Source organism: Dipteris shenzhenensis, chromosome 17, assembly GCF_047967505.1.
Source record: "Dipteris shenzhenensis isolate YYH24624 ecotype China chromosome 17, Dip_SZ_1.0, whole genome shotgun sequence".
Taxonomy (NCBI): Eukaryota; Viridiplantae; Streptophyta; class Polypodiopsida; order Gleicheniales; family Dipteridaceae; genus Dipteris; species Dipteris shenzhenensis.
The window spans coordinates 11,071,887-11,099,181 of NC_141612.1; the positions used below are offsets into that span (position 1 = coordinate 11,071,887).

The 27,295-nt window shown below is 43.2% G+C and overlaps 1 protein-coding gene across 4 annotated transcripts in view; it reads left to right on the forward strand.

Moving 5' to 3' along the window:
• The first annotated feature begins 404 nt into the window (after positions 1 to 404).
• Positions 405 to 27,295, forward strand: part of PRMT7 (protein arginine methyltransferase 7) — a 67,725-nt gene continuing 40,834 nt past the window's right edge. For 3 of the 4 annotated variants that reach the window (XM_087388295.1, XM_087388298.1, XM_087388296.1), the window contains exons 1-3: positions 405 to 780; positions 12,153 to 12,390; positions 19,233 to 19,358. In XM_087388295.1, coding sequence (XP_087244421.1) covers positions 566 to 780; positions 12,153 to 12,390; positions 19,233 to 19,358 — 579 coding nt within the window. In that variant the 5' untranslated portion in view covers positions 405 to 565. The remainder of the gene's footprint in view (positions 781 to 12,152; positions 12,391 to 19,232; positions 19,359 to 27,295) is intronic. The other variant, XM_087388297.1, reaches the window with a different exon arrangement.

Genomic DNA, 27,295 nt, shown 5'->3' on the forward strand with positions numbered 1-27,295 from the left:
AATAGCAAAGATTGATTATGGAAATATTGGAATTATGGCAAGGAGATGTGACTTGGAAGGGAGGATCAGTATTGTGCATGCACAAGGAGTTTAGCTGGGTGGGGTGCTCCTCCTTATTACCCATCCCAACTCCTACTTTTGATATGGAGGATTTGTTTAGAACCCTTAACAGAAGGTGGAAGTTGATTGATGATAGAACCAAACCCTCCTTTTTTAAAGGATCCAATAAGCTTTTTGAATGTGGCAGCACGCCCCTGCAACAAAGGCTTGGCGGGCGGGGACTTGGGCGGTTTGGTTCTAAGAGGAGAGATTGTACCGAGATTGTACCCAATTAGTTGTGTGGCTGGCTAAGATTAATTTACTTTGCGACAATTCCAAACTCAATGCAATGATTTCCTCTAAAGGAATTATGACTAAGCAAAAAGTCAGTGCATATGTGTGTGCTCTCTTGTTTATGTGCCCAGCAATGGCATTGTTGGGCAGCTTTCCAACAGTTGTAAACAGCCTCATGAGAACCCAATTCTAGCTATTCAAGTATTCCGTGTACTGCTTCCGACAAGGAGTAATGACGTCTCCCCAGAGCTTGTTCAGCCAAAGAATCGACGCCCTCACTGGTGAAGTTGAGTGGGTGCTCGTCCAAGACAACGACGACTCCTGCCAAGCCCAACAATTGGCAGACTCGTCGTACCTTGATATGTTGAACGATTCGCAAAGAAATGTAGCTTTCGATACTGCCATCAGAAAGGCATTGCGTGGGCCAAGTCGCGTTCTTGATATCGGGTGTGTAGTTTAGCCTACATGCATCTTGGAGTTTGCGAGCTTAGCTGTAAAAGACTTTTTATTCATAATGTTTTTCACGGACCGCATAACAGGCGCCCATTCCAAGCCTCAACTTCCTGTTTTTGTTACACATCACAGTACTTTTACTTCTTGATAATAAAGTTGATGAGTTGGGATATGACTTCAAGACAGAGCCACTCGGACGGTTTATTTATATCTTCCTTAGCTGTTTTTAAAGGCAACATCACAAAGTTGCAGCAACCTGCTACTTTACTTTTTATCGGTCTCAAGCTGACTAAAACGTTGGATTCTTGGCAATTGCTTGTTTGTTTCCTTATGCATGGAAAGAGATTCTCTTCTCCTGGCTCTCGTCATTAAATCCTGATCAAGCAATTGGCTGATGAATATCTTAACATCAAAGCCCATCAAGAACTAAACTAGAAAAGAAACGATATTTAACAAAGGCAGTTAATATGAGACAAAAGGAGGAGAAGATTTAAAATGACATATTCTTCGAGTAGAGAAACTTCTTATAAGCAAGCCATATTTTGCAATAATTGCAAAAAAACGAGCCGTTGAGGGAGAGCATTGGCATGATTTGAAGAACCCAAAGAACTCCACGGTGTTTAAAGAGAAGCAATCGAATTCTCACAGTGCCTCTTTGTCTCTTTTGATGTATCCTCAACAGTCATGTTAAGGGAGGATTTATTAGTAACTCAGGGAGGATTTATTAGTAACTCAGGCTCATTGGAAGCTAAAAACAGAAAGGTTACAACTTATGTCAATTAATGGAGGTGTGATTCCATAAACACTTCCTTTGTTAGTTTTTTCGGAATTGCTAATAGCTGATCTCTCAAAGACGATTTCATGACCTGTGGTTGTGGTTTGTCCTTCTAGGCCAACATACCAATCTTGTGATTGATGGCCACGGCCCAAAAATTTTAAGCTCAACAACGGTGATAAGAAACAAGCTAACACAAGCATATATTTATGTGGTTACTGAGCTTCTATCATCGTCCAACTGAACGCTTTGTCTTCAATGCCACAACTTTTGAGCATAAGGATTACGTGCCCCTACTTATGGATTATGGTGCTCTTGATAAAGGCCCAAATTTGTTTCAATTGTGCATAGTAAAGGATGTTAATCTTGTACTAGAGGCCTTTGCACCAGTAGACAAATATAAAATATCTCTACTAGAGAATGAAGGAAAAAAGGAGATGGGTAAATTTTTAGAAAGTGCCATATTTAGCACTAAAGCTCTCCATACTTTGCTCCGAATTTTAGAATGCGCAACTTTCAAAAAGGTGTCGTCAAGAAGTCATCTAGTGGATCAACAACTATCGGCTAGCTTCAAGGAATATTGAGTTTGTGAAAACCGTATGTCAACGATGGGCTTTGGATAGAATCCCTGTGTGAAATTGTCTTGTGACTAACATGATCATCAGGTTTGAATGCACTTGTGGTGTGTTTTCCGAGGATGAGTTTGGGCATGTTCCTGTATTCATCTAGATATATGCTCTTGCTATATTAGGGGACATGCAAATTTCACCTTGTAAAGTTTTGTCCTTGTTACGGTTTGCTGATATTGCGATGAATTCTTTCTATCTTAACTGGTGTGTTGTCCTATCAGGTCGATTGTCTAAGCATTTTTGCTTAGAAATGCTCGTTTGGGAGAGACTGAAATGAAATTGTAGTCTTCACAAGTAAGAGAATGTGGACTACTTTTTGATTAGTGCTAGCCTTTGTCACGGTTGAGAGTGTCCTTCACCTCTGGAGTGTTGACAAAAACTCATTACAAAGACCTTGTGTAAATGGATGCTCAAGTATGTGTGGGTGTGCAGATATGCATTTGTGAGAACATATGTTCATACTATGGACTCTAAAAGAGAAGGGACTCTAAAAGAGAAGATGAACGGGAGTCGTGCTAGAGTGCAATGCCCTCCACACACAAGTAGGAATTGATTCGTGCACACGTGAATTGCTGAACTAGAATGGCTATAATGAAAGCATACTGAGAATGCAACAACTAATTGCAAACACACAATGAAACCCAAATACAGCAAACCCTAACTGAGGAGGTGGTGCCACGTAAGATAGGGTTGTGCGAGGCCACCAAGAAGCTTCTTAGGAAGCTTCTCCCTGCTCACCTGCTTGCACAGTGTGCCCAATCAGAATGCATCAAAACATACACTAGATGCAATACTTGCATTTGATTGGCCTCCCTAGATTGACTGAGATGGTGAGTGAATGTCTATGTAAAGAGATAGACCAATGGAATAATGCCATGTAGCAACCTTCCCTTCACTCCATGCCGGTGTATGTGGAGGCATGCAACATCATGTGGCCCCTTAAAATCTCATAGTCCTTTCCTCGCCCATGACATAACATCATGGATGTCCTATCCTAGGACCTAGGGTCTTCCTACCACTCTGTTTAACCTTTTATTTAATCCTAACCCCAAAACCCCAAGCATAATCTAGTGAACTAAGTCCATAGTTCATGGCTTCACTCCCATCAGGTTGGAAAACTTCTCCTTCTTAATTCTAGTAAGAGGTTTGGTTACGATATCAACAACATCATCGTATGTGAGACAATAGATAAGCTCAATTTAATTGCTCCTACTCTAACCATTGTACATCTAGAGATGCTCAACTCCAACACCCCCTCTCAGCTTTTTGATGTAACATCATGTCCAAGGAGCTGGGTGTACTGTTGGAGCAATTGAAGGAATCCGTCGCATGAACCACCGTTGCTGAACACTACCACAGGTACTGTCAGAAGAAGCCCCCTCTTGACACGAACTGTCTCAGAGCGATCCAGCAGCTCAGCATGCAGCAGAACACCAGGAAACCCCCTCTAGCTCTGCCAGGTCATCACGTCCAAACAAATACGAACTGGTATACATACTGCCACCTGAGTCAGCTGGAACAACTCCTTGTGGCTCGTACTTGACGCTTGCCTCGAACAAAGACTCCACCATTGCACCTGTTCGGCATGTCCCACTACCACATACAAGTAAGCAATCTTTAATCTAGAACTAGATTGTCTGCTGGCAGCGCATCGTGCCTTGTGCTGCTAGAAGATTGGAACAATTGAAGTGGCAGCCGCATAACCAGCTTCTTTTTGCTCACTAGTTCTCTCACTTTTTCTGTGATGACATTGCTGCCAATAGGACCCTGTTGGCGACAGCAGTTACACGTACGGGAAGCCTTGAGTGCTTGTCTTTCTGCATTTGTTAGCTTACTCCTTCCTTTGTGTTCAGCTGCCAAAGTCTCCGAGCTTTTGCCCTAGGAAGGACTCTAGAATCTCTCCTAGTTGAGCACCATGGGTACCAATTCCTCCCAGGTCAATGTATTCATCCTTTCACTAGTTATCAAGGACGAATACAATGCAGAGTATTGGGAAGACAAGTGGGACAACAATGTTATGGCCATGTCCTTAGAGGATATATCCTTCCCCGCTTAGAGAATCTCTTGCTGAAGCTCCTAGAGCTTGTTGAGGTGCTCCCGCATCGATGACCTCTTCACGGGATCCAACAACCTCATTTGAACTTGCAAAGACACCCTCTTCATGGGAGAAGTTCTGTTGTACAAGGATGCCAAATGCTTTGAAAAAATTTGGCCGCCATCATGTGCTTTACATGATTAATAACTTGAGGAGTACAGTTTAGGAAGATGAAAGACCGTACCCTTGCATTGACTCGGTTCCAGTCTGAGACAACTCCAGGATCCCTAGATTTGCTGCAAGAGGATCAAGCCTAACAACCCTCACCAATATGAAGTATACTAAATCATATGACTGCTAGTTTTTTTACAAAAACTAATATCAACTTACATGAATATTAGGTCTAAAACCTAACATACCCTCCATTGGTCCCTAGCCGACTTAATCATCTGATACCATGTGAGAGTGGTGTAGTACGGACTGACACAGTACACACTATGATGGCCATATGGGCGAGCATGCAGGGATCCTCGAGCAAAGAGTTACTTTTTTCAGAGTTTGGAGAGGATCTCCTTTCTTCTCTGAATCTCCCTTAGGGTTGAGATGGCATTTTGAGCCTCCGCCTTGGTTTTTTATTAGCTCACTTTGAGCTGTTTTTTTCCTCATGTATTGCATGATGTACTCTTGCATTTGAGCTTGTTGCTCTCGCGATTTTCATTCATACTTAATGAAGTGCAATGGCAACTGTATTTACAGCAAGGGAATTAGTCACGGAAGATGAGAAGAATGCTCAAGAAGGTGCATCCAGCAATGGAGGGGGCAAGGCCTTTAGGCGTGCCAAGTGGCCGACTCAGGCGTAGCTAGGCGGCGACCTAGGGTTAGTCAAATGACTAGGTCTAGTCGGCTGACTTGACTAGGGTTTGTCCCTAAACGGATGCGTCAATTTTACGAGCAAAAACCTATGAGCAGGTTTATCCGAGCATGTTTTTCAAGAGATTTTTAAAAATGTTTTTCTTCAGGAAACATGGTTTTTACACTTTTATTTTCACTAGAACTAGATCCCTTTATCATAAAAATATACAGACTAGTCACTCATTCATTTTTACACAACATAATTTTCTTATTTAGAGACATCCCTTTGTACCCCTGTTATTACCTTAAAAAAGTGTTGATTCCTTTAAGAAACATTCCTCATAATCACTCTCAATGTAATAATACTATGCATATATAATTACTTATTAACACATTTATATCATATGGCAATATCTTTTTAGTGTTTTTATAGCATATTTATGGACATGTTTCTAAAGAAGTTTAAATTACTATAAATAAGTATTAACTTGGGCTTATATATCACTCTCATAAAATACTTGTAATATTTAATACTATATATGAAAGATTTTCCAAAATATAACTCCATAGATGTGCTCAAATGGGGTGTTCCGATCAATTTGAGTGGCTGAATGACTATATTTGGACATTGGATATGAAAGTTATGTCACTTTTAAAAGTGCTGTCCAAGGTAGTTTCGCCAGCGAAACTACCTTGGGAGACTTGCTTCAAAGGGGTTTCGCTGGCGAAACTACCTGGATGGCTTGCTTCAATGAGTTTTCTTTGAAGAAACTCTTTCATGAAGATAGGTTGAGAAAGGGTTTTCAATGTCATCCCCTATTAAGTAAAAGTTGTAAGAAGGATCATAAGGGAATTTTCATAGAGAAGTCTACTCTACATGTGGGTTTCTTCAAAAGCCATCCCATTATGCTCTCACCATTCCTACAGATTCACCTAAAGATTTTTGTATAAAATAGGCATTGCTATAATACTTTGCATATTTCTAAGTGAAACTATGTTTTCTTCTGATCGATTTTTGCCATATTTATGCATAGTTGGAAGCTTTTTTTTTCCTTCGCTCGGACGCTCGGAAGATTTCGCTCAGAAAATGCTCGTCCCCGTCCCTAAACTAGCCAGGCCATGAGACCTTTTAGCCTGGGCCATGCAGCCCTCTGCCCACGGGGAAACACATCCTAAACAGGGCAGGCACACCCGCAAAACAGCCTTCACTCGCTATGAGATGCACATAACTCCAATAAAAACGTGGGACAAAATGTAGTTATAAATCAGGATGGTGAGATCATCGTCAGTGTTGGAGATACAATCTGTAGGCTAGGGCAAGCAATGGAAGCTCAAGAAATGATGGAGAGAAGACAAAAAACGAGATGCTGTAATGAATTGCTGCACCTAATTGACTATAACTAGGCCTACAAGGCACATACCAAGGAATGAGTGGCACCTATGGATAGCCCATAGAATGGCCTACAAAACCCCCTCCATGATATGGACTGAAGTATCTTGGACATGGCTCAGGATACCTGAACATCTAATGTCATGAATTGTTGGAATATGAAGTCAAAGTGAGCGTATTTGTGTGTCTTAGGTACCTAGGACTTATTTTATAGTCTAGTGAGTCCTAGACAGTGCCACGTGTCATATGGGAGATTATCCCATATGCATTGAGTCTAGAGGGTCACACTATATAGTCTTGTACTAGTCTTGAGTCTTTTACAGAGTTGTCAACATCAAATTATCAATACATTGTGAGTATTTTGGTTATCATTGCCTTGCACTTTTACTTTCTTTCCATTTTCATTATGCTTTCCATCTTTCCATTCCGTTCCTAGTGTTAGAGTGGTGCTCCCCTCTCCACATGTCCCTTCATGAATGCACATGTTCATTCTGTAGGGATATAGCAACCTATGACTGTACAGAGTACAACAGATCAAGTCACAAAAGGTACTAAGTTTAAAGCTAGCCGAAAAGCTTCAAACTTAGGTCGAGGTAGAGTCTTCGTAAAAAGATCTGCCAAGTTGTCTTCAATGGGAACATAAGACAATTGAATATCACCTGCTGATAATCTCTCTCTGACATAGTGATAGTGAACCTCAATATACTTTGTGTGCAAGCATGGAAAACGGGATTCCGTGCCACAACCAAAGCACCCTGACTATCAATGAAGATGACGGTACGAGCAGTCTGACATGCATGAAGATCTGCAAGCAGCTTCCGGAGCCAAACACACTCCACGGTAGCTGTAAGAGCTGCTTTGTAGTCAGCTTCACAGCTAGAAGTAGCAACTGTAGTCTGCTTCTTCTGAACCAAGAAATGCATGAAGTACCAAGCAAGAAACAATTGCCACTATGTGACACACGGGTGTCCGAACAGCCAGCCCAATCACTAATATTAATGAATCCATGCATAACAAGTGAAGAATCAGCCTCATAAAGGAGGCTCAAATGCTGAGTGTCTTTGAGATACCTAAAGACACACTTGGCGGCTTGCCAATGGTGTGCAAAGGGGCTGTGCATATATCTGCTCATCTGTGAGACATCATACTGAAGATTGGGTCTCGTATGGCATAATTAAATCAAACAACTAACTGCCTGCTAATAGAGAGTGACATCACATGCACCGCTGCCATCCTCAGAAGAGAAGTGAGAACCAGGCTCTAATGGTGTGGATGTTGGAAAGGTCACCTTCCCATCTGTGACCGCCATATGAGGAGAGCATTGGGGGGGGTGAACCTAGGGTTTGAGAGACTGACACTTGAGCAGTAGGATGGCTGCCATGTGGGCAAGAATCAAAGAGAGAGAAGTAGGCGCTTGTACGGTGAGCCACGTGGCAGCAGGTGTGGGCAGGAAAGCAACCTGGAGCAGGCCCTGTATGTGGCGCAGCATGGAGAGGGCAGCCAACAACGAAGAGTCAAGTGTTTGGATGCTGGTAGGGCTGGTCACAGCCAGCCTACCAGGCCTGGAACATGGCTGGACTATGCGGGGCTGGACCCCTCAAGGTTTAGAGGGCATATGCCCTGGTTTTATAGCCCAACATGGCAGTGGGGAGGCAGGGTACAAGTCGGCCAGCATAGGGGCTGTGCCCCTGTCTTGAAGTGTGGGCCAAAGGCCCTGGAAAGTGAGCCCCAAAGGGGCATTTATAGCAGACCAGGGCAGGGCCTGGTCGGCCAGTTTGGGTCGGCCATAGGCAGCCTGTCTGGTCGGTTTTACAGCCCCTTGAAGGGCCTATAAAAGGAGGGCCTCCAGGCCCTCATTCATTATCCAGCAAGTCAGCAAGCATAGGAGCAGCAGAAGCCTGATCTTTGGGCCTACATCCAGGAGGCAAAGCAGGGCCAGAGTTGCTGCAGAGACTGAGCTCACTTGGGGCTGAAGCCTAGGCTGTCTACTAGGGCAGCAAGGTGCTGAGATCTTTGGACCGAAAGTCTACTTATGCTCGAGGTGAAGCACGCGGGCTCGAGTCTAGAGATAGCCGGCAGATAGGAGAAGTACTTGTGGTAAGATCAGAGGACCACACCATTGGTGGGACTCTAGATCTCTCTTTTGTATTGTGTCCATAGCTTTGGACGGAAATATATTATTTTGGTGTCTTCTATATCTAGCTGGTTCATTGTCTATTGATGAGTCTGCACATCTATTCCATGCACATAAGTAAAGAAGTTTGTGATTCCACACCCCACACCACACTGTGTGAGCTCCTGGGCAATTCTATGAGTCTTCCACTGTGCGTAACCTATGTTGGTCAATTTCTAACAGTGGATACTGGCTTGCAATCCTCAAACTGAAAACGCTGCAAAAGCTGTCTAATTTACTTGGATTGTGACATCAAAATGGCCCCCTCACTGCTAGCAAATTGAATGCCCATATAGTAATGCAAAAGACCAAGATCAGACATAGCAAATGTCTTCTGCAAGTCAACTTAAAAGCTACAATTTGCTTAGCATGTGTCCCAGTCACAAGTATGTCATCCACATAGAGCACTAATATCAGAGAAAATCTGTCCCACTCTTGCAGATGTAAAGTGTAGCCTTTGTAGGGCTGTTCTGAAAGCCAAGTGTGAGCAAATGAGCATGTATCCTGGAATACCAAGCCCGAGGTGCCTGCTTCAATCTATAGAGGGCTTTCTTTAAGGGGTAAGCATTGCGATTTGCATGGCTTTGTTACCCCTGAAGTAAGAGGGCATCTAGCTGGTCAAAGGAATAATGGTTGGCATTGCCACCCACAACCAACCTCAATGTAGTAGCAAAGCCCCGATAAGAGTCAGGCAACCCATCAAGGGTGTGAGTAACAAGCTGAGAATTAGGCACCACCTCATCAAGATTAGCCAACTGCTCTTTCAAATCCTTCATACTGGGAAGATGGCATCCATGTTACCACCCTCTTCAAGCTTCAAGTCCTTCAACAGCTTACGGAGATAGGCAACCCGTGCCTCGTTCCACACCTGATATAAGGATGCAAGCTGATCCCATGCTTGCTTTGCTGTCTTGCTAGATCGGATATGAGGGATAATGATCCTTTTAACTGAAAGAGCAATCAAGGCATGTGCTTTGGCATCACGACCATCCCACTGAATCTGCTTCTGAGGAGGCTAAGTACATGTAGTAGAAGATGCAGTTGCACTAGAAGTAGCATTAGATCCATCACCAGATGAGCCTGAAGCAGTACCTGTAGTCCTAGAGGCAGTGGCTGTAGCACTAGAAGTAGCATTACGTGTAGGCCTGACCTCAGTGCCTGAAACAATGTTCCATAAATTCTTGGCAACCAAAACATGCCCCATCATGTAAGCCCATATGGGGTAATTTGTGCCATCAAGCTTGTCCTTAGCCCCAAGCATCCCAAACGAATCATCCTTGCTGCTAGTCATGGTGCTGAAATTCAAGGCAAATGCACCAACTGGCAAGGCGAATGAGAGAAGGGCAACCTCTCAAAATCAAAAGGCAGAAGGTTGCTCAAGCTTCAAATCTTTTCACTGCAAAAGACTTTGCTGTCTCAAGGTGTACCTGTTGTAAAAAATTCCCCAAAAGGCAACACGAGGCCTTCCAAGGCAACATAGGGCCTTTCCAAAACGCAAATGAAGCAAAGAAAGGGCTGATTTGCAGAAATTGGAAAGAACCAATGTAACAAAGGCTTACCCAACGATGTAGCTCGAAAATGTAGCAAGGAAAAGGCTCCAGATGTGAGCAAAGGATTCACCCTTGAAGGAGAGGTGAATATGATAGCAAATGGCAATGAGAAATGCCAAGCAAGGGCTGGAAATGAGAGTTACAGCAAGACATAGTGCTCCCACGAGAAGGAGAACACCTCAAAGTGAGAGGAAGGAGGGGAACTCGCAGCCTGAGGCAAGGGAGAACCAAATGAAAAGGAAAGAGCTTAAGGAGAGGCCTTCGGATCACTTCACAAAGCTTCAAATGTCTTCTAGCACAGGCACGGAGCACAAGACAGCAAGAAAACACCTTCAAAATGCCGCTTTGGGGCACCTACTGCGTGCGCAGTAGGTCCGAACAGCAATGTATGAGAGCTTAGAAGGTCCATGCAGTCTCGGGACAGATCCGTAAAATCATTAATGGGATGTACGGATTCCGTAGAGCAATAAATGCCCTGTTTGTAGGTCCGTACAGCCTCGAAAACCCTGTCAGCAGTTCTGTACTGCACTGTACAGCATTAAATGCTGTCTGTCAGCGTACGTACAGTCTGTATGGACTGTATGGTTCATATGTGTGGAACCGCCTGAAGAAAAAATGTCTGTACACAGATCCAGCAGAGGTCAGATGCACTGAAATGAAGGCTCATTTGCAGCAGCAGCTCCGAGATGAAGTTTTTGGCGACGGAAAGGCTCTAACAGCTCATAAAAGCTTCACACATGTGACAAAGAACTCCCATACAGCTCCGAACAGCTGCCAAACAGCTCCAAATGCGAGGACTAGGGCTCGGGGAGGCTGCCAATGGCTGGAGGGTGAAACCCGAACTTGCTCTGATACCACTATAGGCTAGGGCAAGCAATGGAAGCTCAAGAAAAACGAGATGCTGAAATGAATTGCTGCAAAACTGAGTGGAGGCACAAGAGAGAGCCAACATAACAAAACCCTAGGGCTAAGTGCTGCAACTGGACTGAGTGTCCTAACTGTCCTAAGTGGTACATGTACTAACTGTACCAAACGACCTAACTGATTGTAACTAGGCCTACAAGGCACATACCAAGGAATGAGTGGCACCTATGGATAGTCCATAGAATGGCCTACACAATCCACACTTCTAGAGAGAACTAGTTATGGTATTTGAATTCTATATTAAAGTCTGTGGGAGACCCAATTATCTCTATTCAAGCTATCTTAAATAGCTGTTAGGAGGAGGAGAGTTTTTGTCTTCATAGATGAACTAGTGGCCTTGAAAGGCTTGACTTATATAAGATAAATGTTTAAAGCTGAAGAGCTTTAAGAAGCATAAGGATTTTGGAACATGCTTTGACTTAAGGATGTGTTGTAGAGATAGGTTTGAAACGAAATGGAACTGGGAGAGTGTGACTGAATCATTGAAGGTTTTCAAAGACGGTTTTCTTTGAGGACATAAAGACCTAAGGAAGGAATAACTTACATCACTACCGAGCTAACAGCAGTGGATGGATGACTAGGCTATTAATGCAAAGGGTTGACGATGGATCATTTTGGAAACTATTGAGGTAGGTAATGGTAGTGATGCCAATGCCTAACTGTGGAAGGCTGATTGTGATATGGGACAGGTCAGCTCGTATCGCATGCTAAGTCTTATTGCTTGGTTATCCTTGTGCTTGGGGGTGGGTTCTCGAGGGAATCAAAGGCTGGGTGACAATTAAACTAATGTTCAACCAGTTTGAGCACAAGAAGGCAGTTAGATGTATATCATTCAAAATTCAAGCAACAAGAACGAACGTTGACATTTACGTTATTTCTTGTTAAAGGCTCATTTTAACGCGATTTCCTAGTCACTTGGGTTTCCAAAGCGCAACCTGCCGAAACTATGTGCTGTGTTAACCTCACTCTTCATTGGTGCAGTTGCATTGATCTTGATTTTAAAGCTTGAATGCTTATGATAATCTGTTGTGTAAGCAGTGCAGGAACAGGTTTGTTGTCCATGATGGCAGTAAGAGCTATGCAAGAATCTGGTCTGCCTCTGAGGATCAATGGGTATGATAAACCTGTGGTAGCATGTGAGGCATTTCTGCCAATGGTTCGATTGTCTCGCAAGGTTTTACAGTCAAACAGGCTTTCTTCTTTCGTACATCTTCTCCACAAGAGGTCCGATGAGATGGTAGTGGGCATTGACATGCCTCATCCTGCTGACCTTCTGGTAACTTGACATTCTTCATTATAGAAATCTTGTCTTTAATATAAGTATCTGCTTGATGGGTGCAACCTGGAAATATAAATGCACAAAAAGGTTGTTCCCTTGATCTCAATCTGATTGATAAACCTTGACTCTGCAAGGTCAGAGCACCCTAAAGCTGGTAATTGGAATTGAAAAAGGGCAGGCCCCATGGGTTTATTCTTTAGTAAGCTTGTGTAGGTTTTTCCCTCCTCCATGCGAGACCTTTAAAATTGGTGCTTTATTAGTATTTGAACATTTTTTTTGTAATTAATTTCATCATTGGTAGTTGAGATCTGGACTTAGATTTTTTACACTGGCTCTCATATGATAATAGTGGATTGCAGATCAATTATGCTGAAAAGATACATCACTAATTTTCAGCTTGCAAACCCTAGCACTGGCATCCTACGATTCTGACATGCTTTCATCTTGTTCAGTGGTTGAAAGTTTTATATGAAAGACTCAAAAGAAAGTTCGATACTTCGGTCTGGGGACTGTAGGCTTCTCTCTATTCACATAGTTGACATCTTAGAACAATGTAAGGCTTGCTTTCCAATTTCCAGATGAGCAGAGAGAGGCATCCAGGTCTCTTAATAAGAGCTAGACTAGAATGTGACTAGGGTTGGAGAATGTAGTGAATTGCTATTATTTATTGGCCTCTCTTTGCTTATGCTTGACTGTCTCGAGTACAAGATGTCACAATATATAAAGAATAAAAGAGACCTTATAAAGCTCTAGAACAGATTGTAATAAAAAGAGCGTTTATTTGCAAAGAAACAACAGAATATGTTACATAAGCTTCTTTAAACAGTAACTTCTAGCTATGTGAGAGATTTCTCAGAAACAAATTTCTGGTCATTCACTTAAAAAACTTTGCCATTCCTAACCCTCCGATTTCCTGGACTGATTGCTGATGCATTGCACAAAGTGCTCATTTCTTTATCCTTTGAAACCACCAAACAGAATCTTCCTATATGCTAGTTGTTGATATATGAGAGAACATCCAACCAATCTGCTGCCAAAATTTGGCAATTCATTGGTAGTAGGTGCCTGGTTGGCTCGGATGTGACAAAGCAGTCGCTATGAGCATGATGACATTTTAGGCAGTGGACAGAGATCCTGAAAGTATCACTACATTTTCATTGCAAGTCCAAGAGGACCTAGTTATCTCTGATATCCATAAGTCCCATCAAACAAAGACTTTATCCAACCATTGCCCCTTCTCCCACAATGTGACCCAAATATTCCACCTTATTTGCCATGAAGGTACACTTGCTTAGCTTGGCATAGAGCTGGTGGGTTCACATGGTCTTCCTTTGACTTGCTGTAGATGAGAATATCCTCAAAGAATAACAAGGCAAACTTATATAGGTAAGGCTGCAAAATTTTGTTCATGAGGGCCTGAAAAGTAGCTAGGGCATTGGCGAGTCCAAATGCCATCACCCTAAACTGATACAATCCCCTTTCAGTTCTGAAGGCTATCTTAGGCTCATCCTGCCCCCTCATCCAAATCTGATGATATCTGACCTGAGGTCTATTTTTGGTGAAGAACACATCCTGTAGGATCCATCTTTTTTCTTCACTAAAAGGACAGGTGAGGCAAAGGGGGACTGGCTGTGAGTAATACAATCTCTATCCAGTAGCTCCTTCACCTGCCTAGCCACCTCCTCCCTCTCCACTCTTGACAACCTTCAGGGGGGTTTGTTTACTGGTTTGGAACCAGGTTCAAGAGTGATGGAGTGGTCAATATCTCTTTGAGGTGGGAGATGATGGGGTAGATCAGCAAACACATCTGAATATTGCTGTAACAGCTCTTTCATCTCTTGTTCCTCAACCAAGACCTCCTTTGTGTCCTCAGACTTGAGAGTAGGAGGGTATAAACTTGACAAACATTCTTAAGGACTCCTGCCAACTTCCTGGAAGAAATGACAGCCAACTTAGGTGCACCATAGCCCTTCAAAAATATCTCCTTACCTTTGTGGAAGAATATCATATACATGTGGTTGAACTCCATGGTAATCTCACCAAGTGCGCTCAGCCATTCACAGCCTAAAACAATGTCTATAGGCCCAATATCCAAAGCAAATAAGTCCCCTTGAAAGGTAAAATCTGGTGACAGCTCTATTTGGGTGGCCTGACAGCAGTACCTACTGATAGTATGCTCCACATTAGCCACTTGTACTTGCAAGCCATGATTGATCTCTGTAGAATGCAACCTGACTGCTTGGACAGACTTGGAGTTTATGAAATTGTGGGTGCTCCCACTATCCACCTGAAGAGACATGGCGGTAGGAGAATGCCAAGCTAACTAGGAATGGAATGGAAATATGGAAAGCATAATGGAAAGGCAAAATGGAAAGAAAATGAAAGAACAAGTGCTAGGCAATGATAACCAACATACTCACATGTAGATAGCTTGATGTTGACTGATTTTAGACAATAGACAAGTACAACACTATATAGTGTGACACTAGACTCTAGAAAGTCACAATGTCTATGGGATAGACAATGACGGTCATCAAACCTGTGCATGCAGATCTAGAATTAGACATGGCTCCCACACAATCTCAGAGGCAAGTGAGCATGGCTCAGAGGCTAGTGAGCATAACATAGAAAGCTCATCTAGCATGGCTCAGAGGCTCATCATGCATGGATGCTCAGAGGTCTAGGAGACCAATGCACCAACATCTTGGAACTCTCAAGCCAGGCCTGATAAACAAATAGACCTATCAATGCCAATACATGGCTCCCACAATACATCCCCCCTTGGCTTCATAACAGGACATGTTAGGAAGCCACACACCAAAATAGGAAAACCAATACATCTTTTGAGGAGGACTATCCAAGGCAGAGGACCTTTAGACTCAATGACAACCAAACACTCAGCTACATATCAGTCAACATCAAGCTATCTACATGTGAGTATGTTGGTTATCATTGCCTAGTACTTGTTCTTTCATTTTCTTTCCATTTCGCCTTTCCATATTTCCATTCCGTTCCTAGTTAGCTTGGCATTATCGTACTGCCATGTCTCTTCATATGGTATCTGAGCCATGTTCCTAGCCTTGCTCTCTCTTTCCCTTTCCCTTCCAAGAGGTTGAGGTGAGGGAGGCCAATGAAGCTACTCTCCGTCCTCCTCCTTGGAAGGCTGCCCTCTTCTCTCCTTCCTTGAGCTCTGCTACCATATGAAGAGACATGACGGTAGGAGAATGCCAAGCTAAATGGAAATATGGAAATATGGAAATCATAATGGAAAGGAAAAATGGAAAGAAAATGAAAGAACAAGTGCTAGGCAATGATAACCAACATACTCACATGTAGATAGCTTGATGTTGACCGATATTTTAGACAATAGACAAGTACAACACTATATAGTGTGACACTAGACTCTAGAAAGTCACAATGTCTATGGGATATCTCCCAATATGACATGTGGCACGTCTAGGACTCACCAGACTATAAAACACCACCTAGACCACCTAGAACACACATTTTTGACTCAGTTTGGCTTCATATTCCAACACCACCGAGATATGGATAGGTCTCTCATTAATTGCCCCTTTTAGTCTGAGTGTTTGGGCACTTTGAGCTCCCATGAATGCCTCAGGAAAGGTGCTGTACAGCTCAGATTGGGTATCCCAAATAGGTTATTGTCATCCACGCATGATTTCCCATCTGAATTTCTGCTAACATCCATGCCATCATCAATAACCTCAATCCTCCATTGCTGGGGTCTCCTTGGATGCGTAGATTGGCAGTCACCATTAACCATGGTGTCACTTGGAGAGGACTTACCAGGGTCAAATGGGAAGGAAGGTTCCCTTTTGGATCCATGAGTAGACCCCAAATCCACCTGGTCTTCAACTTCACACTCATGGAACTCCGGCTATGTTGCAGGGTCCTTTGGAAGGGGGTCATCCTGAATCTCAATGATCATGCTCAGTTTAGCTCCTGCCTTTGCCTTGCACACACTTCTACGTTTTGGGGTCCATTTTTAACCACAAAGATGGTAGAGATTTTTCTTCTTCCTATCCTCAATGATGGCCTGAGATAACTGTTTAACCACTTTGTCTTCTTGTCCTTTGAATCATCCTTGGGGCTAGGCCTGTTTGAAGGTTTTGCTTCCTCCACCTTATAGGGCTTGAGAGTGCTCACATGGCTCAGCTAGTAATGAATGTGTGATAGTTTGCATTTCTTGAATAGATGTGAAAGATGAGTGCCAAGTACACCCTAGGGCCCCTTTTATAGGTATAGGCCAGGGAAACGTACACCTAAGCTTATGGGATAGCCAACCTAGGATGCCACGTGGCAACTTTAGGCTTCTCCTACTTAAAGTACTATTTATTTACAAGCCATTTAGAAGTTGCCTATACTAGGAATTCCCCAAGTAAATTTCACCTTTGTTGCAGTGACTGAAGAGAGGGCTGTCATAAGACAGAAGAGAACAGTCCCTAGATGGCTGTTAGATACCTTAAAGGACAGCAAACAAGCTGAGCCTTTGCCTCTCTGCATGAGGGCCGCCTTTCATCACATGCAGGGACACTTAGTGTGGACAGTGCATGATTGCTACAGCATGCAATGAAGAGCCAGTGTGTCACAAAGACGGTTTTGAGAGCAAGGATTTGATGATGGCTTTGAAATCCAAGTTGGATTCAATACATTAGAATGGCAATTGGGAGTTGTGTGACTTGCCTAAAGGCAAACGTGCCATAGACGCTAGGTGGGTTTACAAACTCAAAAGGAAGGCCGATGATAGTGTTGACTGCTAGCAGCAGGGTATTGACTTTGAGGAAACTTTTGCACCCACGTCACGCATTATGACCATGAGGTGCTTCATTCCCATAGCAGCCCATCATCGTTGGCATTAGCTTGACATAAAAAACCGCTTTCCTTCACGGAGATTTGCAAGTTGAGGTCTGTCTCTCAGCCTCTTGGTTTTGAAGGCAGAGGGTCTAAAAACAAGGTATCGTGTTTGTACAAAGCATTATATGGTTTGAAGCAAGCACCCCGGGCATGGTATGCCAAGATTCATACACATCTGATTAGCCTTGGTTTTCAAAACAACCCTATAGAGAGCACTCTCTATGTATGCAAATGTGATCCTGACTTGCTGATTCTTATTCCATGTGTGGATGATATCCTGTTGATTGGACCCTCTATGTTGGTATTCAAGACACACAAAACTAGTTCACAACTTCAAACTGAAGCACATATAAAGAGAGCTGAGAGAAAAACAAAAAAGGACACTGCAATCTCACTATATTGCCAAAAGACTACTAACCTCCACGCATCCCTGTTGTGGAGGTTTACTGATAAGACCTATGGAGCCACAAAGGCTCCAAACTGCATAAAATGATAAATATCGACCCACAGTCGATATATGTCACACAGGCCGAAGCAAAGATTAGCTGCGACACACATAGCATGTACTTCAGAGATGATAGCTCCACACAAAAATCTCCTCGACGCAGAGCTGCTTTTGCATCTAACACTGCATATCAGAGAGCTAGGCGGCCCCTCCAAGCTGACCTCCAAGCTGACTCTAGAGGTCGTCTCCTACCAGCAACAAGCACCAATCGTCTGAAGTGTTGCTGAGCACCCAGGAGGTTGCGAGAGGGCAAGAGAGCGGATTCTCATGGTACCAGAAAGATCACGAACTGCTCGTGAAGAAAGGCGACCACCAGAATGATCAAGGGCTCTTTAGCCCTTAAACCACCATGTAGTTGGTTGCATGGGAGATGACCATGTGTCCACTACTCTTTATCACCCCTTCAACTCCTATGAAAGTTCATCCTAATGCTAACACCCCCCCTTGAATTGAGTAGGAGAAGGAAAACTAAGAACATCAACCCAAAAACTGTCGATACATTAAAACAAACCAAAACTGACGGAACTCCAAGAACTCAAAAAGCACAGTTTGCATCGATGTCAATCACCATATGTTCCTCTCAAACCATACTTGCAAATTGATCTCCTTGATCTTCTCCAATAATGCATGCCTTTGAACTGCTGCTGGCATCTCGTCCTTCTTTGTTCTTGTTATCAAAAGCTCACTTGTAGCAATTCTTTTCATCATGACCATCTCGACGACAGTATCCACAAACTGTTGAGATCCTTTTACCTCCATCTCAGCTCTCTCTTTTCCTCAGTGATATATGCTGGTTCTCCAGTATCTGTAGTGCTCAACTCCACTATCCTTCAACATTTTTTTGAATTTTCAACTCTCGATCTGAACAAAGCTTCCAGCATATTCCAATTTTGTACAGCAGTTTTTGTGATGTCAACATGATGGAAAAACTCCATCCCTAGAGCTCTTCCCTAGTTATTGGCAGGCTTCTTTTCCTAACTAGACACACCCCCCCACAAACCTTTTTCCATGAAGAGTAAACGAATGAACAGTTCGTGGCCATCAACACATGATGCATCATGGAGGGGCAAAGGAAGTGAGGGAGGGAGGGGGGGGAGCTAGGGGCAGCTAGGAAAGAAGTGAGGGGTGCAGTGGCAGGGGCAGCGGGGGAGGGAGGGAGGGGAGAGGCAGCAGGGGGGGGGGGAGCAGGGGTAGCAGGGAGGGAGGGAGGAGGGACTTGGGACAGCACCGGGGAGGTAGCTGCAACTCCCTCATTTAAGAGACTTTCAAAGAGGACACACCCGGAAAAAACAAAAGCCTTGAACCTTTAAATGATAGTTAAGAAAGAAGATGCGATCAACCCATTCGTTGGGGGCGGAGAGAGCCCATTGGTTGGGGGCGGAGAGAGAGAGAGAGAGAGAGAGAGAGAGAGAGAGAGAGAGAGAGAGCTGTTTAAAGTGGTTGTCCAATTTATCAGGTGACAGAAATTTTAGATTCAACGCTGTTAGGGGAAGGTCTTATACCTACACTTCAACATGCCCATGATTTTTTGTTGGGGCCACACGCTCGTGTAATCCCACACAAGGCCACTGTTTATGGACAGGTATTATATGCTATTTGGGAAGGACTATTGAGAGAACTTTGAAGTATCTACATTTATCTGAACATTGCTTTACAATGCTGTTTGGATGGATGTTTGTGTACATGTCTTGACCACTGACATATGAGAAGAATGTTCTTATCAAACAATCACTAAAAATTTCTAAGGCTGAATAGTAACATCACTCTCTCAAAAAGCGATGTTCAACTGTCAAGATAGAAGTGATGGCACAGAAGTACTTGCTGGTCATTTAAGCATCTTGTTAAATGAGTTTCACAGCCAAGAACGCGTGTTTTTTCAATTCTCTGCAATAAAGATCCAGAACATTGTATCGTTTAATACTCTTGGTTTCTATAAGAGCTTGCAAAAAAGTTGTACTGGCTTTTGGGCTTTTTTGCACTGTATACATTTAATGAAACATCTACGCAAGCAAACTCAATATGGAATTTCTCAAGTTTATTAAATCTCATCCGTGTATTTTTTTAAATGTTGATCTCAAGTCTTTTATGGGTTATGACCTAATTATTCAAATGGGAGCATGTTTCATCTTTTCAATAATCTTGCAAACATGGGAATCCATTTCATATTCCATGTGCAACAATGCCTCATCAATGTCCTCTATCTGCCTCAAGTCGTCAAGTGATGAAGGCGTCAGCCTTCCAAACAGCATGCTGCTTCATTTCAAGCTTTCCTGGCAAAGATGTTAATTATTTAGTTCAGCCCTCTTGAAATGTTCTAACCCTTCAGTCAGTTTCATGTGACACGTGACCATTGTGCTCTTCAGTCTGAGCTCTCAGCCTTCAATTAGCTTAAGCTTTTCATCCTCGGCCCTTAAGTTCCAAATTTCAATTGGTGCTTGCTTCAACCCAGCTCAGTCCCAGAGCTTTCAAGGCCCAGGCTTGAGCACTCATGCTTCAGCTAAGCTTCTAGCTTATCAGTTTAGTAGTCCTTTGCCCTTTTTGCTTCAGCATGGCTTTAGTCTCTGCTAAGGCATAATTGCACACAATTCCCTGTTAGAATTATTGGTATATTCTAGGCAGTTGCCAATGTAATCCATAAGTGAGTTAGGGGCACTTTCCCGTTTCCCCCCCTAACCACAGTTAGTGGGTTAGTGTGGTTTTGTCACTTAGACAAAACCACCTCCTCTTTTGTAGTCTTGCAATCTTATCTATTCAAGCTTCTACGTTTTGCTCTCTGCTCTTTTGCTTGCTTCTTGCTCCCACTTTCAACATTTGGTATCAAAGCCTTGTCAAGCTCCTGCCTCCTGACGTGGTGCCCGCTGCTTGTGCTCCTGTTGCTGCTGTTCGTCCGTACGCTTCCTGCACAATAGCTCGTTCGTACGGATTTCGTCCGCACACCTGCAACTCATCGTACAGCCTACACACCCGTCGGCCGTACAGCCCGTACGATTTTTGCTCGAGCGTTGACTGTCCATACAAGCCTACTGTCCTCGTCTGTACCATGTGTGGAGTCCGTACGCCGTACAAGCTAACTGCACGTGGAGTCCGTACGTCGTACAAGCTGCATCCCTAAGTTGTCGTACACGTTGCATTCCGCCAGCGCCGTACTTCGTCCGTACAGTCGCCATTCCAACTGCGTCGTACACTATACGATGTTCGTACAAACTAGTCGCCATCCGTATTGTACCCATCTGTATAACACCGTATTGTCGGACATTCTGACGCACATCCTTACACGCCCTGCATCCGTACTGACGTACTCCCGTCTGTTCCGTACAGTGTCCTTGCAGCAGTCCGTACACAGTACGGATATCTGTACAATTTGCAAGTGCCTGGTCTCTTCTTTGGCATTCGTACATTATGCAAGTTTTCCTTGCAGGGTCTTCTTGCAGGATCACTTTGCAGACATCTTCCTTTGCAGGTTATTCTACTTGTAGAGAATTTGGGGCTTCTAAGTCTTTTGTAGACACATTGCATTTTTTGGAGTGCTTTTGTGCAATGTTTGGTCAGACATTGCAAGCAAATTGCAGTTTGTCCAAAAATATGGGACTTTTGCAGGCAAAGTGCAATTTTGGCAACATTTGGGGCTTTTGGTCAATTTGCCCCCTTTCAGTTGCATTTTCTTGCAGGAATTTGGAGCTTTTGCATTTTGGATGCAATTTGGCAATGGACAGATAATTTGGGAGCTTTTCAAGCAGTTTTGGACTTAGTTTGAGTTACATTGCAGACATTTGCCATTTTTTGCAGACATATTTTGCAGATTTTGGGCATTTGCAGAGCATTTTGGTGCATTTTAAGCATTTGATAGGCTGTGACAGCAAATTGTCATTTTGGGCAGATTTTTGCAAACTTTGGTTGTGCATTTTACATCCTAGGAAGGGATTTCACTTGTATGGTTTGCTGCATTTTTTGAGTTGTTTGGCAGATATGGCTCAGAACAATCCTAATGAGGTCTTTGGTGTCCTCACACAGGAGGATACGTTGGATGGACCAAGTACTCATTGTGGAGCTTTATGGTTCGCAACATCTTAGTTGGCAGACATCTATGGGATTATGTTAACGGAGATGAGACAAGGCCATAAACTGTGGCTACACTTGTCACTCCTACAGGTGGAGGTAGGGATAGAGGTCAAGGTGCAAGACAAGTGGTAGGAGCAAGAACTGCTGCTTTGGTGGCTCCCACACTGGAACAGAAAAGGTGGGATTCACGTGATGCACAAGCTCGTTCAGTCATCTCCCTTTCTGTGAAGAGGTTTATCATTCCTCACATTCGGTCTTGCAAGACCATGAAGGCAGCTTGGGATATTTTAGAGAGCATGTTTGGAGCCAGAAATGATGCGCGAGTCTCAGTCCTGAAGAGAGAGCTATCTCATACACATATGGATGAGGGTGATTCCATGAATGCTCACCTCACCAAGCTTCAAGATTTGAGGGAACAATTGCATAATATAGATGAGATCAATCTTGATTCAGAGATGATTACCACCACTTTGAATTCTCTTCCTGAGTCCTATCTCGGTTTTCATACCTCGTTGAATTGTCATTGAGGTGGGGTAGCAATCCTCTTTCTTTTCACGAGTTGGTAGGACTCTTGTTGCAGGAAGAGCAAACAAGAAAGAACATGGCCACACGGGCTGGCGAGCATGCCATGCTTTCAAAGTTCAGGCCCAAAGGGAAAAGGGCAGCAAAAGCAACATGGAAATCAGCCCACACATCAACATAAAGCTGATTCCGGACAACCCTCTCATAAGGCTAAAGGTGATGCAGAGAAGCCAAAGAGGAAGGTGATGGAGACAGCCAAAGAGGATTCGGGTTTGGCTGTCTCAGATGCATTAGCTCCTGAATGCACATGAAGGAGGGGATGTTACAGCCAACTTTGCGGAAGAGGATTATGCCTTTTTGTCTTGCATTTCAGATTTTTCAGTGGCTGGTCTAGATACTACAGCCACTCTTGAGGATGACTCATATGCTTTCCTGACTTGCAGCTATGACCCTTCGAAGGATGCATGCTCTTTCAGTGTCAATGAGACACTGAACACATGGTATTTTGATAGTGGTGCATCCAAGCAAATCACTTCAAGGAAGAGTCTTTTTGTATCTCTGCATGCACCACCCGATAAAAAGAAGGTGACGTACAAACAATTCTTCTTATTCAGTGTGTGGAGTGGGTGACATCATACTTACCTCCATGGATGGCACATATTTCAGAATTACTGATGTTCTTTATGTGCCAGGTATAAAGAAGAATTTACTTTGAGTGTCCTTTGTCAATCGAGGAGGATTTCATGTTATCTTTGATGATGCTAAGTGTGCAGTCCGAGACAAAGAGAATGATTATGCTTTGATGTTGTTTGGCACTTTATATCGGGGTCTTTTTCAGCTTGATATTTATGAGAGCACTTTATATCGGGGTCTTTTTCAGGTTGATATTTATGAGAAAAGATTCGATCTTGCACTTGCAGTAAGCACTCCAATTGCTGCTATGCAGAATGCGGAGTTATGGCATGCCAGATATGGGCACATGAGCTATGGCAGCTTGATGACACTTCAGAAGCATGCTACGGTTAATGCATTGCCTCCTTTGGAGTCACCTCCTCAGCCTATGAGGGATGCATTCTTGGTAAGATGCATAGATTTTTCTTTAAAAAGGATGGTGCAGTACGAGCCACTCCCAAATTACAGCTCATACATAGTGATGTCTGCGGTCCCATGAGGACACCTGCTTTTGGTGGTTATCTGTATTATGTCACATTTATAGATGACCACACAAATTATACTTGGGTCTATGGCTTGAAGAAAAAATCAGATGTGTTTATGCATTTCAAACACTTTGTGGCCATGGTTGAAAATGAGATAGGATTCAAGGTGCAGACACTTTGCACTGACAGAGGGGGGGAGTATATGTCTCATGAATTTGAGGCATTTTTGAAGGAGAAAGGCATCACACATCAGCTTACCGTGATGCTTACCCCTTAGCAAAATGGCAAGCTGAGCGGAAAAATAGAACTCTTATGGAGATGGATAGATGCATGCTCACTAGCAATAAGTTGCCTCACAGATTTTGGCTCGAAGGCCTCATGTGTGCCAATTATGTTTTGAATCGGGCTCCCACAAAGGCTTTGAAGACAATCAGTCCCTATGAGGCTTGGCATGGGAGGAAGCCTTTAGTGGATCACTTTCGTGTTTTTGGATGTGTTGCATATGCCCACGTGTTTGTGGAGTTTCGACATAAGTTGTTAGATAAGGCACTAAAGTGTATCTTTGTTGGGTATATCGTCTCTACAATCTTGCCACACGCAAGATTTTTGTGAGTGAGATGTCATTTTTTCAGAGAATTCAGCTCATACACATGCTGAATTCACTATTCCAGCTTCTTCAAATGATGTTTTTGAGGGGTTGCTACCTATTGCTTTTGGTTCCCCAGCTGAGGCTCATGCTGAAAATCAGAATTTACAGCAACCTCCACCTGCTCCACATGCCCCGATTCAGCCACATGCTGATTTTGTTCCTCCCCAGGCAGTGGATGATGTTGTTAGGTAAGAGATTCAAGAGATACATGCAGCCAAAACAGCTCTGAATTGGTTGCTACAGACTCTCAGGGAGAGTAGACTTGAGGCACCTTTGCCTTGCAGGACTCGTAGTGCAGAGTAAGGCACGTAGGGGAGGCTCTTTTTGTTGAGTCAGCTTATGTAGGTGCTCTTCTTGATGAAGAAGAACCTGAAACTTTTGAAGAAGCCAAGGATAATGTGCACTGGATGAATGCCATGCACAATGAATTGCAGTCCATTGAGAAAAATCAGACTTGGGAAGTTGTGGATTTACCACCAGGAAAACATGCCATTGGTACCAAATGGGTTTTCAAAGTTAAAAGGAAGCCAGATGGGTCTATTGAAAGGTACAAGGCATGGCTGGTTGCCAAGCTATGCTCAGAAAAGAGGCATAGATTATGACGAGACTTTGACTCCTACATCCTGGATGACCACCATCATATCAGTTATTGCCATGGTTGCAAATTTTGTTTGGAATGTCCATCAGTTGGACATAAAAACAGCTTTCCTTAATGGGGACTTGCAGGAAGAGGTTTATGTCAAACAACCTCTTGGCTTTGAACATTTGGGCAATGCAAAGTTTGCAAGCTGAATAAAGCTTTATATGGGCTGAAACAAGCCCCACGTGCATAGTATGCCAAGATTGATGCCTTCCTGGCAAGTAAGGGGTTACACAATAGTCCCATAAAAAGCACCCTCTACATCAAGAAGGATGGGGGGGATATTTTGGTCATCATTCTTTATGTAAATGACATGCTGCTCACAGGGTCAAATGAGGAAATAATTGCAGAGTTCAAAGCTGAATTGAAAGCTGAATTTGACATGACAAATTTGGGCATGTTAAATTTCTATTTGGGGTTCATACAAGACAAGTGTGGCATTGTTATGTCTCAATCCAAGTATGTGCAAAAGCTCTTGGATAGGTTTAACATGCAAGATTGTAAACCTATAGCCACTCTCATGGAGCTAGGGCTGAAGCTTACTATGTATGATGCAGGTGAATCATTGGATGCCACACTTTACAGCCAAGCTGTTAGATGCCTCATTTATTTGTGCAATACACGGACCGATAGTCAGTATGTAGTATTTCAAGTGAGTAGGTATATGCACAGCCCAAAGACAACACATTGGCAGGCTGTAAAACACATCTTTCATTACTTGCAAGGCACAAAGTCTTATGGCTTGATGTTTCCCAGGGGGGGTGACTTGCAAAGGCATGCTTATAGTGACTCTGATTGGGTTGGAGACTATGAACTAGGTAGTCCACAAGTGGTAATTGTTTCTTTTTTGGCAAAGCTTGCATTTCTTGGCTGAGCAAGAAACAATCTACTGTGGCTACTTCCTCATGTGAAGTTGAGTACAGGGCAGCTTTCATAGCGACAGTTGCATGTGTTTGGCTGTGTCGTTTGTTTGCTGATCTTTATCTCTTATTGGAGGGTCCTTCTCCAATTCTCACTGATACTCAGAGTGTTATAGCAGTGGCAAAGAATCCTGTGTTTCATGCTCGCACGAAGCACATGGAGGTTCATTATCATTATGTCAGAGAGAAGTTGCATACAAGGGAGATCAGTATGATCTATGTGTCAACACATGACAATGTTACAGACATCTTCACCAAAGCACTTCCACGTGAGAAGTTTAAGGCATTTCGCAGTGCCCTGAACTTATCTCCTTTTGGTGATTGATCACTTCCTTGTACATCATCACATTGGCACTGCAGGGGGTGTTAGAATTATTGGCATATTCTAGGCAGTTGCCAATGTAATCCATAAGTGAGTTAGGGGCACTTTTCCCTCAATAGAGGTTTTTCCCCCTAACCACAGTTAGTGGGTTAGTGTGGTTTTGTCACTGAGACAAAACCACCTCCTCACTTGTAGTCTTGCAATCTTATCTATTCAAGCTTCTACGTTTTGCTCTCTGCTCTCTTGCTTGCTTCTTGCTTTCAACATTCACTTGGGTTTATATTGAAGGTTGAAGGTACCTGAAAGGGACATTAAATAATGTTTGCATAGAAATTAACTGCTGAAGTATCAAAGGTCAAGTATTGAAGTCTTAACTACATAATTTCATAAAATTATTGATTGTAGGGACACATTGCAAAAGAATGATGCTGGAAGGACAACATATGGTGTTGACATCTCATGCCCCCACTGGTTACTCACACAAAACCAACAAAATGCTATGACTAGGTGAAAGAGGTCACACAAAGTCTTGGAGTTTGTCCTGTAAGAACGTTGTGTGACTGCTGTTGGCTGTGTAACACCCAACACAAGCGTGGATGCAGGGAAGACGAAAGCTAGAATAGGTAGATGCCACCGTGCTTGGACTTATCATCTGTAGCACTACTAGCAGCTGCCAGATGTACTAACACCACTCCTAAGCCCAATGGTTAGGTAACTAATTGTGTACTAGTCCACTTAGGACAATTAGTACTCTTATAGCGTAGGACTAGTACTAACTATCCTAGCTGTCCTGACTAGGCACTACTAGGCCTTAGGGTCAATTTAACCAGTGTCTAACTCCCTTACATCATACTATTATTGATGTAACATTTCTCTCTCTTAAGAAGAGTTGGCATCCTCGGCAACAATGTAGGAAATTGCTTTTTGCATTTGCTTGCACATTCCTAGGGAGCATTTGCTTTTTACATTTCTAGGGCACCATCTTTTCACTTTACTAAATATTTTTGTGTGTATGCCATTCGTTAATATCAAGAATTCTCTTTGGCTCATGTGGAAGCACTGAAATCAATTTAGGTCTACGAGAATCCCCTCTTATACCAAGCTATTACCTTTACGTAGTCATTTCTTTAAATAATTGACATGAAATACTAGATGCACTCTGCATCGTTCTGGTGGTAAGGCTAACTTGTAAGCGAGCTCACTGATTCTTTGAACTATTATGAACCCATCACAATACCTCGGAGAGAGCT